General features: G+C 31.3%; 2 protein-coding genes across 2 annotated transcripts; both read left to right on the top strand.

Annotated features, from left to right (window-relative positions):
* Nucleotides 1–433: 433 nt before the first annotated feature.
* LOC120070617 (Pentatricopeptide repeat (PPR) superfamily protein) lies at nucleotides 434–3,617 on the top strand. Its single transcript, XM_039022431.2, has 2 exons — nucleotides 434–2,879; nucleotides 3,203–3,617. Exon 1 carries the CDS (start codon nucleotides 553–555, stop codon nucleotides 2,662–2,664), a length of 2,112 nt encoding a protein of 703 aa, XP_038878359.1. The 5' UTR covers nucleotides 434–552; the 3' UTR covers nucleotides 2,665–2,879; nucleotides 3,203–3,617.
* Nucleotides 3,618–9,970: 6,353 nt separating this feature from the next.
* LOC120070694 (putative calcium-binding protein CML27) lies at nucleotides 9,971–11,029 on the top strand. The gene has a single exon (XM_039022539.2). It carries the CDS (start codon nucleotides 10,195–10,197, stop codon nucleotides 10,753–10,755), a length of 561 nt encoding a protein of 186 aa, XP_038878467.1. The 5' UTR covers nucleotides 9,971–10,194; the 3' UTR covers nucleotides 10,756–11,029.
* The last annotated feature ends 1,412 nt before the right edge of the window (nucleotides 11,030–12,441 follow it).

The following is a 12,441-nucleotide window of genomic DNA, read 5'->3' as shown; positions in this document are numbered from 1 at the left end:
CTTATAATTTATATTATATTCAAACTAGTAAAATGTTATTGACATTTTTATATATGTTGTATATATAAGTTATAAGGTAGAAATCTTAACTTTTGATGCTTGAGAAGTTGAAAGTGATGTTATAACTATTTTTGTAATGAATCTGAGATGAGAAATCTTTCATCTTAAGGAGAAAGACCATATAAATTATCATTGACCAATTTAACTTGATTTACTTTATATCAATATTTCATTATTTTTTATGATATAACAAAATCAGTTTAGCTTTTAGGTGAATAACAATTTTATTATTATTTTTTTAAATAAATTATTATTATTATATTGAGTTTTAGGTTGAGATATTCAAATCTCTAATTTTTTTATTTTTTTTTTTTTTATCGACTCCAACTCAGATATATCAAAATGTAAAAAAAAAAACCCATCAAATTGAATTTGTTGGACCAATTAAACATCCGAAGTCCAATGGCAAAAAAGCCCTCGATTTAAAGAGACGATCCGAACAAAAATTGCCGCGAATTTTAAAGCTTCAACTCTCACAAGAATGCGCCTGCAATGTTTCGCGCGGCCGACCGATCGCTCTCGATCAAAATCGCCCCGAAAATCGTTTCCATTACGCCATCGATCTCGTTTCTCTTCACCAGAACCGCCAATTTCCTTCGGTATCAGCCGGAAAAGGGATCGGACGGCCGAGAATGGGCACCAGAGGAGAGTGTCGCCGACGTCTCTTACTGGACGAAGAAGATTCACGGCCTCTGTACCAAAGATCGAAATGTCGATGAAGCGCTTAGGCTACTCGATGCTCTTCGCCTTCACGGCTACCAATTGCACCCTCTTAATCTCGGTAGCATAATCCATGGTCTCTGTGATGCCCGCCGGTTCCATGAAGCGCACTGCCGTTTTATGCTCTCTGTTGCTTCTCGGTGTGTGCCCGATGAACGGACTTGTAATGTTCTTCTTGCTCGTTTGCTTGATTCTCGATCTCCCTATTGCACCTTGCGTTTGCTTGTTTGTTTGTTTGATGCTAAGCCTGAGTTTGTTCCTTCTATAGTGAATTATAATCGCTTGATTGATCAGTTCTGTTCGTTTTCACTACCGAATGTAGCTCATAGGGTTTTATTTGATATGAAGAGTAGAGGGCATCGCCCAAATGTTGTTTCCTATACTGCCTTGATTGATGGATACTGCCGTGTTGGTAATGTATCTGCTGCCGAGAAACTGTTTGAGGAAATGCCTGAGAATGATGTGGAACCTAATTCGCTTGCATACAGTGTTCTAATTCATGGGATTCTTTACAAGCGGGATTTTGAGACTGGGAAGGCGTTGATGTGCAAGCTTTGGGAGAGGATGAAGGGAGAAATGGACTCCTCTGTAAACAGTGCAGCTTTTGCCCATCTTGTTGATTCTTTGTGTCTAGTGGGTTCTTTCCACGAGGTGTTTTTAATTGCAGAAGATATGCCTCAGGGGCAGAGTGTGCCCGAGGAATTTGCCTATGGGCAGATGATAGATTCACTTTGTAAAGCTAAAAGACATCATGGGGCCTCAAGAATTGTGTATATAATGAGGAAGAAAGGAATTAATCCTGGTTTGCTATCGTATAATTCTATTATTCATGGGCTTAGCAAGGAGGGAAGTTGTATGCGGGCTTATCAGTTGTTAGTAGAAGGAGTTGAATTTGGGTACTCGCCATCTGAATATACATATAAGGTTCTTTTAGAAGGTCTTTGCAATGTGCTAGACGTTCAAAAGGCTAAGGAAGTTCTTCAAATAATGATAGACAAGGAAGGCGTGGATAGAACTAGAATTTACAACATATACCTGAGAGCTGTCTGCCTTACGAATAACTCAACTGAGCTTTTAAACACGCTTGTTGAAATGCTTCGAACTAATTGTCACCCTGATGTCATTACCCTCAATACAGTCATCAAGGGATTCTGCAAGGTTGGAAGCATTGAAGAAGCTCTAAAGGTATTAAACGATATGATGATTGGTAAATTCTGTACCCCTGATTCAGTAACCTTCACAACTATGATATGTGGCTTACTGATTGTTGGGAGGATCCGGGAATCTCTTGATATATTGTATAAAGTAATGCCAGAAAAAGGCATTGTGCCAGGTGTTATTACGTATAATGCCACTATTCGAGGTTTGTTTAAACTTCAACAGGCAAACCAAGCAATGGATGTCTTTGACAGAATGGTTAGAAATGGCATCCAAGCTGACAGTACTACTTACGCTGCGATAATTGATGGGTTATGTGATTCCAATCAAATTGAGGAAGTTAAAAGATTCTGGAAAGATATAGTCTGGCCATCAAAGATTCATGATAGTTTTGTTTATTCTGCTATTCTTAAAGGACTTTGCCACTCCAGCAAATTTAACGAAGCTTGTCATTTCCTATATGAACTAGCAGATTCTGGGGTTTCTCCAAGTATCTTTTGCTACAATATTGTGATCAATACTGCGTGTAAGTTGGGGTTAAAAGGAGAAGCATATCGTCTGGTCACAGAGATGAGAAAGAATGGGTTAGCACCTGATGCCGTTACCTGGAGGATTCTTCACAAATTACATAGAAATGAGATGACACAATCTCTTCCCAAGGATTTAACCAACCAACCTCAAGATGGCTTGGACCAGACATACTTGGACAGATATTTGCAAGTATAATTAAATTGATGTTTAGATTGGTGTAAAAGCTCAGTCTTTCTGCACAGAGATCGGCTGATGTCCAACACATCCAATCCTGTGACTCTACTCTAGAGCCATCATGCTTTTCCTCTTGGTAAAAGAATCATGTGTCTAGAACTTGGTTTCAAAACCATGAAATCTGACAGGAATAGACCTTCCAAAACATGGTTGAATGCATTTCCATCTCTGTTGAGGTTTGTTGCATTCTATATAAACTTATCTAATTCCTGCCATAACATTCATGTTCCAGTTGTAAGGCTTAATTAACTGTCAGATTGGACTTATAAAATATCCAGAAGCACTTCTGAGGAACATTGTTCACTGTTCTAATTTTTCACATTTCTGATTTATATTACTAACGTTCTCTGTGGTTTTAGGAGAAAGAGAGGACACAGGATCTGGTAAAAGCTAGTTTATACGAAATCTTGTGGAGGATATTTTTCTAATGGAGAACGTTAACCTGCAAATTCATTCCTGGCATTTGTTCATTATTTCTTTTTACTTTTCTGATTTGTAGGTAACTATTTGTCATAAAGGTGGTGAAACGCAATGAAAGCTCAGAGACATCTTACTTTGGCCTAGTGGTTACAAGTGATCAGGTAAAGCTTTCTATCACTTTGTACTATCATTTCCACACTGAGGATCTACACCATATCTTGGGTTTGTTAAATTATACACATTCTTGCTAAAAGGAAAAAGATAGAAAAGTTGCAATCACAGTCACATCGACCTCTTTTTCCATATAATCTGACGAGGTAGTGATTGTTTATTATCAATTCCTTAGCTTTTTTGTTCTTTGGCCTGAATTTTATGTTTACTTTTGATAATTTTTGCCTAGCATTTTCTTTGGTGATGCTAAAACTAGAAGAAATATCCTTTTCCCTTTATATTTTCATTTTCATATATGAATTATAATGTTGATATTTAGGGGATGTTACTTCTTTATCGAGTCTATGTGTAATGGTAGAATAAAGATCAAATTATAAAATTAGTCTCTAAACTTTTAGTGTAGTGTTTAGCATGTTCCTAAATTGTAAAAATCTTTATCTTTGGTATCTAATAAATTTTTTACTACAATTTTTTTTATTAAAAAAAAAAATCTATTAGAAATGAAAGTCAACTATGTCTAGTAGGACCACGAGCTTTCAATTTTGTATTAAATAGGTTTGTTAAGTATGCTATAAGTCGGAAAACTTGTTAGACACAAATTGAAAGTTTAGAAACTTATAAGACATTTTTAAGTTCATGAACATATTAGACATAATTGAAAGTTTATGGACGAATTATCTACTTTTTACCATTTAGAGATGTGTGATGTTATGGTATGGTACTTTTTCTTTTCTTTTTCTTTTTTTAACAATATGTGGGGTGGAACATTTGGAAAGGTTGAATCTCTAATTTTGAGATTAATTGTACAAGTTTTATGTTAGTTAAACTATGTTGAGTCACGATATACTTAAAAATTAGAAATTAGAAATAATTGTTCTTTATAATTTATTTCAAGAGGGGAAAATGCAAAAGTTATCCTTGGCAACCATTTTCTTTCATTATTGTCGTTTTCTCTCTTAAAACAAGGTAGTTTCTTTTGTTTCCACTTTTAGAAAATATTTTGACAAAAACAAGAAAAAAAATTTAAAAGTTTCTTATTTGTTTGATAATGTTTTTTCTTTGTTTAATTTTATTTCAGATATGGTCTTGATGTGATATGATATCATAATCATAGCCGAAATTTGAAAACTAAGTAGAATGAGTTTTTGAGAGGGAAAAAAAACAATGTTTCTTACTTTTGACCAAGTATTTAAAATTATTTTGTAGAAGTGAAAAACTAAAACTAAGATAAATAAATAAATAACAAACAGATGTAAATACTTTTTATTAATATGGTTTTTTTTAAAAAAAGGAAATTCATGATATGAAGATTTTTTCCGAAAAAAATACACACTAAAAACATTTGTATAGTAAGGGAAATGGTTGGTCAGAATTAACGTTAAATGTAATAAAGGTTTAATGGTAAATTAAAAATATGGTTTAGGAAAGTTTTAGGAACAAAAATATCCGTAACTTACCGACAAGAATGAAAAGTGTGACGGCTGAGAAATCTCACACGCTTTGCACACGTGGTAAGAAAAGAATAAATAACAAAACATTTTTGGTTCAGTTATCAGTCTAGTCAATATTTGTGTCTATTTATTTTTTATCTTTTAAACGTCTAATAAATTTTGTGAAAATTATTAATTTTCTGAGTTATACCTACGAATCCGACAAGGATACTTCACTGAAAATTATTCGAAGCGTTTTGTTTTTTTTTTTGAATGTTTTTAAAAATAGAGGAATATCCCTGTTAACTTGGGTATCGTTGCCAATTTGCGACTAGAATGCTTGTGGGAATAATTTTCTTTTTAAAAAAGAATGCCACTTGTTTAAAATCAAGAGATTGGTTTCTTTTTTCTTTCTTCTTTTGAAAGGTCTTCTCCTCTCTTGATCCCTGTTACAAAGTCACGAAAAAAAAAATCTCAACATGAATATTTGGTAAAAATATCTCTAGTTAAAAAGTGTATATACATATAAATGCAAAATAATGGTATAAGTACATCTCTTTAGAAGACTACCAATAAATAATAAATGTTTTGCCCCATTTTGTAACTATTTTGTTTTGAAAATCAAGCGTATGGATATTATTTTCACTTCCAAATTTTTCTATCAACTCTCTATGTTAGTATTCGTATTGATATAATTGTAAAATTAAATTTAATCAAATGTTATTTCATTGAATATATATATAACTCACGGACAATAGCAAATACAAAAACTTAACAAATTACAAAGGCTTGATTACAATAATTAACTAACAATGGAGGGGTTAATTGATCAAATTAATAGTTTAGGGTATAATTGTAACAAATCAATTAAATTAAAAAAAATTATGGTGTAATTGTATTAAATTTATAGTTCAGGAGTAGTTTGTGCAATTTTTTTATTTTAATTTTATTGAAAGTACATGAGTCCTAAACTAAATGACCATCAAAATAAAAAAAAATTAAAAAAAAAAAAAACTAAAATGAATATTTTAGGCTCGATTTCGGTAATCATTTAATTATTTACTTTTTGTTTTTGAAAACTAAGCTTATAAGCATTCTTTTCCACCTCAAAATTTCTTAATTTACTATCTACTTTTTATCAATGTTTTACAAAACTAAACCAAAATTTTTAAATAAAAAAAAAAGTTTTTAAAAACTTATTTTGTTCTTGAAATTTAACTTAGAATTCAACTTTAAATTTAAGAAAAAATACAAATCGTGGTAAGAAATTGAAAGAAAATGAATTAATTTTTATAAACCTAAAAATAAAAAATGAAATAGTTCTCGAACGGAGCAAAATCGGGAGTGAGAATAAGTCTCCACAAAGTCCCAAACGCATTTGGTTTATAGTAAGTGAGATTGGAGTACAAATACTTCATGTGAGTCAAAGAATCTGTATCAGACATGTATTGGATACTGATACTTTCATATACTTCCCAGATACGTATGACACGCGATTTGACGTATCTATTTCTACGAGTATTTTTTTTTAAAGAAAAAAGACAAATAACTCATCAATCTTTCTCAATCTAAAACTATGGAACCTATTTAAAAAGCTTATTACTCGAGTCCAAAATTAAAAAGAAAATAAAATAATAGACCAAACCCTAGAATAGAATCATCTAATCTCTATCATCACATTTGAGTCTCCACAAAGTCTACCAAACTATAAACCATTTGGATATCTTCAACAATTCAATGAAAAAGTTCTTCGTTCATCTTCATATTTTTTCCTCTAATCTTCTTATTCGTCTTCTTTGCAATATGAGTCACTTTTCTATTGTATTTTATTAACTATTTTACTTCAACATCTTAGATGTTGATTTTTTTTGTATTGTATTTCAGTGTTTATATTCTATTATGTGCTATTGTTATTAACGTATGCTAAATTTATCTATATCCTAAATTTTTTGAAAGAAAAATAAAATATATTTTAAACGTATCTGTATCTTAATCTTTTAAAAATTAATGAAATCGTATCCAATCGTATCCATATAGTCGTTGTGGTTGATAGGATATCATGAAGGGAATGTGAGGGAAGTAAAAGCGAGGAGTAAGGATGAGATGTAAGAAAGGGATTGCGTAGTTGTGTTGAAATTTAAAAACGCGTCCTTCAAGACGCGTACTATCCCCACGCGGCCCTCTATTTATTTTTTATTTTTTATTTATTTTTTATTTTTTATTTTTCATTTTTCATTTTATTTTATTTTATTTGGATTCGGCTACGTCCATTCTCCAGATTCTTTCTTCTTTACGTTCTTTCATCAATTTGTTTTATTTTTATTATAAGAAAAAGAATCCCTCCATGCATATTTCATAACCTAAGTATATGTTGCTTTAAATATTATTTTACTCATTATACTTTTTGATTTTGTCTTTAAAGATTTATTTGGATCTTCGTTTTAGTTCATTTTAACTCTTATACTTTAAAAATGTTCATTTTAATTCTTATACTTTTATCCTCGATTTATTTTTTTTTCTTATATTTTTAAAAAACCGACCATTTTAGTCCATTCAATTTCATTTTTAAAAGATAAAATGAGTCACATTTTGAAAATTCTACAAATATGATTGGTGAAGAGTGAATTTTGGCCTAAGAGAATAAAAGCGAGGATCAAGATAATGTAAGATAATACGAGATTTATTCCTAACTTGTTAAGGATTAGAAAACTCATAAGCTGACCCTAGTATGGTTAAGATAAAACCCTAGATTAGATCTCCTGTAAATAAACCATCACGACTCCATATGGGGTAATTAAAATTTCTGTTTTCTTCTTCATTATATAATTATCATACATTTTTAATTAGAAATTTACCATTGTTGTCACGTGAGGTCAAATTTGTTTTTTCTTGGCCAAAATTTTTCTTCAATAATAGTGTCAAACACATTTTAAACAATTGTTTAAATTAAAATTCAATTTATGAATATGCTACTAAACACAAAATCATAAAATATAATTTTGTTTTCATCAAATTCTTTATTTTTGAATTTCTATTTTCAAAACTTTCTACTAAATGAACTTTTAGAACTCCATTAAAAAATCGATTTTATATTTAATAGAGTAGTTAATTCTTAAAAAATTCAAATACATTAGAAACCTATTAATACAAAATTAAAAACTCAATCATCTAATATACATTTTTTTTAGTTTGTGTGCTTATTAAACAAAAACACAAAATTTAAATTTCCGAAACCAAATTACAAAACTTAAAAATCTAGAACTGAATTTATAATTTGAATAAAATAATTTATTATTAAAAGAAAAAAGGAAAAAAAAGAAAACATTGCTTGCTCTCTAAATATTCTCTCTTTATAGATAGGGGCATTTTTGTAATTCCAACTCTAGAACACTCGCTTGCAGCTTGTATTTTGTAATTGTACACATTCACTCCTTTTAGTCAACGCTTCCATTTTTCTACTAAATAAAGAAAATAAAATTAATTTAAATTCAAATTGCCAAATTTGTAGTGTATGATATATGTTGGGAAATTACATATATTTTGACTATAAGATTATATGGTATCAACAAATTTGACTAAGCCACAAAATTATGTTTATATGCTTGTTTTCTTGCCCTTTGTTATTGCAGTTGAATCCTTTTAAAAACAAAACTAATATTTAAATTCATAGTCAAATTTTATAAACAATAAGTTCTTTAAAACTTTTTTTTCTTTATTTTTTAAAACAATAGATGATGGTATTATTTATAAGTCTAATTTTAAAAAACCTAGATACTTATCATACGAGGTCTTAACATTTTTGTACTAATAAGTCTTTGGATTATTAAAATTATTTAATACGTTCTTAAAATTTCATTTTATTTTTTTTTTTTTTGTCTCTAATAAGTCTTTTAACATTTTCGACACTTTGATTTCATTCATAAACTAATTAGACATATAATAGAAACTTGTAAGGTCCTATGTACATAAAATTCATTTTTATGTTTAATAACTTCAATCATTTTAAATTGTATCAAACATGTTGTATCGGAAGTTTGTGAATTTATAAACACTTTGTTCAAAGATCTAATGAGCACTTTTAAACTTGAAAGGGCTATTATATTAGACATAAAATTGAGCACAAAATTGAGAATTTATGGGTCATTTTAAAATTTCGAAACCTATTAGATACAAACTTATTGTTAGTATAATATATGTAGGGTATCGAGATTTGAAGCTTCGATCTTAAAGAATGAGTGCATGTTTTGCATAGATATTAGAAGGCTTACTTAATTTCATTTGCATAATAATCCATTTAAATTGTCATGAGAAAAATGTGTACAAGTTATTATGCAAGTAATTTTAACGATATCTTTTGAAATGAAATAAATAGTAACAACAAACTTAATTATGTTCTATATGTGGTAAATGATATCACGTACATCTTCTACCATCGATTGCCATGCCAATTTCAATATTTTATTTTAACAAAAAAACAATATTGTTTGAAACCTTTTCAAAATTCAAACGTAAAAATAAAGCTTTTCAAAGATAGGAGCATAATTGAAGCATACCCCAAAATTCAAAGATATTTTTGTGTTATGGGTGACTTTGGACCGAAGAATATAAACTCAAAGATAGAAGCAATGTTTCCCCAAAAAAAAGAAAAAGAAAAGAAAGGTTCGAGCAAAAAATCAATGTGCTCAGTTCGTCCAAGCCCAAGGTCAAGTCTAGCGAAATAGTAAATAGGGCATGTCCCGCGCATGCCTCGACCCAAAGCATCATCCTAGAACCAAAATGGGCTTAAAGGAAGGTGCTTGTCTTTGGTCAAGATCGAAGCTGACCCTAGCCAAGCTCCAAATAAGGCAAATCCCTCGATGAGTCGAAGATTTATCCTAAGACTCCAAAACTCGAACAACGTAGATCAATTACTCTAATAAATACATCATATTAATGTCTAAACAAACTGTTAACTTATTGTATTTATTATCCATTACTAAAGCATCGAAAAGTATGTGACAACCGTATACAAATACATAAATCTTTCTATTTTGCAAGTCTTGTTCTTTCTCTATCAAATAAATTTATTGTCATGTGAAGATTAATCGGAGTCTTCGACCAATTGAGGCATTAGGTCGGCTTCCTCTACCAAGTTGGTCAGTTTACAAACTAGACTAAAAAGCTTTTAAAAATATTTATTAAAAATGAATATTTAAAAAAGGTGTAAGATCCAATTGCAGTAATAATAATAATAAACAATAATTCTTAAAAAGTGAATAAAAATATTTTTTTTTTATGGCTGATTTTCCTTGACCGTTAAAGAACAAGAAAAAGGAGAAAAATTAGGAGACACCGTGTGCCGTCGGATTTCCTCCTCTCATCTTCTTCAAATTTTCCCCTTATAAATACCCAATTTCCCTTCCCAATTTTCTTCATTACAAAATCAAAACTACCCTTTCTGTCTATTTCTCTCAATTTTGACCTTAAAATAATGGCCACCGACCCCAACCAGATTCCGGCCTCGAACTCCGATGCCGACCAAGTCTCCAAGCCCAAGCCCTCCGTCTTCCTCCAGGACAACGAGGAACTCCGCAAGGTTTTCGAACGCTTCGATGCAAATGGCGACGGCAAGATTTCCATCTCCGAGCTCGATTCCGTCCTCAAATCCTTAGGCTCCTCCATCCCTTACGAGGAGCTCCGCTCCGTCATGGAGGATCTCGACTCCGATAAGGACGGTTACATCAACATCGACGAGTTCGCCGCCTTCTGCAAGGAACCGATGGCCTCCGACGAGGCTGGAGCGTCGGAGCTTCGTGACGCCTTCGACCTCTACGATCAGGACCATAACGGCCTAATCTCCCACTCCGAGCTCCATCTCGTCCTCAATCGCCTCGGGATCAGTTGCTCCAAGGAGGACTGTCAACGAATGATCCACTCCGTCGATTCCGATGGAGACGGAAATGTGAATTTCGAAGAGTTTAGGAAGATGATGACCGCTAATTCGAACTCCAAGGCGGCGAATCAGAATGGAACTGCCGCGGCGGCGCCCTAGCCCTAGCTCTAGGTTTTGGTAAGTTCTTAGTAATTAACCGGGTGAGAGAGGTAACGAACTACGAAGTCGATTTCTATCCTTCGTTCCTTTTCCATTTCTCCTTTCTTTCTTTCTTTTTTTTTTGGTTTCTGTGTTCTATCCCTTAATCTGAATCCGTGTATTCATGTATGAATCCAAACTGTTCTTGTTTTCTTTTTATTCGAAAATGTAACATGAAATTCCGGATCTGCTTCTGTTGATCTCCCGCCATTAATGCCGATCTTTAATTTCAACTCTTCTTCGTTTCGGTTCTTCTTTCTTCCCGGCTTCCGGTTGAGGATTCAGAAGGAATTTTCCCGGAAAATTGATTGATTTTCCCGGAATCATAACGTGCATTGCTGTTGAGTACATTTCAATTTTCGTTGGGCCTATTTCATTGGGCCTTGCAATAAAAAATAAAAATAATAAAAAAAAATCTAATGGAACTAAGTCGAATCTGTGTTAAAAAAACTCGATGATCTGAAAAAATCGATCAACCCAACCCAATTCATGCGGTTTTTATTAGTTCATGGGTTCATCTAAAATAATTCAAACCAACCCGAACTTATTATTAACTTTACAATGTATATTTTTTTTTTTACTTATTACAATCATATATACATATATTTATTTAAGTTTTATCATTCTTTTTGGATAATTTATTCTCTAATAACTCCTAAAAACAGTTTTTTAGCTCTTTGAAAAAAAATATTCATTATATAAATTGAAATTGAGTTGTTGATCTTAATTCAATATATGTAAATAATTAAATCAAATTTTTACATATTAATAACTTACAAAAATAACCTAATCAACCCGAACCAACCCAACTCAAATGTTTGGGTTGGGTTGAGTTCATCTTTTAAGAAGGGTTATTTGGGCTGAACAAATTAACAACCCGAACAATTAGGTTGGGTCCAAAAAGTCTTTCAATCCAACTCACGAACACCCCTAGTCGAATCATCGGTTTGGTTCTTTTAAATTAATTAATTTATTTATAAAATTGTACATATTGATTTATATTTAGATTGAAAAAAAAAAACACTAGAACTATTGGTTCAATTTGATTTAGACTGAAAAAGAAATAGTAAAAGAACTGAACCCCAAGTGTATGTATATATATACCCTTAAATTTGAATCAACAATAAATTATTTGAAATTTTTTGGAGGTGTTTGGAGTTTTAATTTTAAATGGATTGGATGGGTTATAATAGTCCACTCATTATTTGAGACGTGTGTTAAGAAAATAGAAGGTAAAGGTTATTTTAACCAACTTTGACAACTACTTCTCCAACTAACTTTAGTGGTCACTCTGATGGTCAATCCAACGAAAGCTACTTCTAACGCCTAATTTTAGTGATGATTACCTCCAACAACCAACTTTGATAGCCGATATCAACAATTACCTCCGACAACCACCTATAAATAACTCTAATAGTCACTCCAACTACTCGTTGATAGTGTTTTTAGTCTTTTTATGGTAATTTGACATTAATATAAATATTTTGAGTATAAAAACACTTTTAAGAAAATGTAATCTAACCTATGAGTGTCTTTATTTTAAATGTTTCTATATTTAAAAAATGTTTAATAAAAATGACTTTTTTTTAAAACAATTTTTCTTGGCCACTCCAAATATGTATTAACATATAACCTTTTTCATGGGTT

This window comes from Benincasa hispida, chromosome 2, assembly GCF_027475165.1.
Source record: "Benincasa hispida cultivar pf3 chromosome 2, pf3_genome.v1.1, whole genome shotgun sequence".
Taxonomy (NCBI): Eukaryota; Viridiplantae; Streptophyta; class Magnoliopsida; order Cucurbitales; family Cucurbitaceae; genus Benincasa; species Benincasa hispida.
This window is presented reverse-complemented; position numbering and strand designations above follow the sequence as displayed.

What these genes read in the sequence shown, in the direction of transcription:
- LOC120070617 (XM_039022431.2), top strand. Translation starts at nt 553, where the DNA reads ATGTTTCGCGCGGCCGACCGATCGCTCTCGATCAAAATCGCCCCGAAA.
- LOC120070694 (XM_039022539.2), top strand. Translation starts at nt 10,195, where the DNA reads ATGGCCACCGACCCCAACCAGATTCCGGCCTCGAACTCCGATGCCGAC.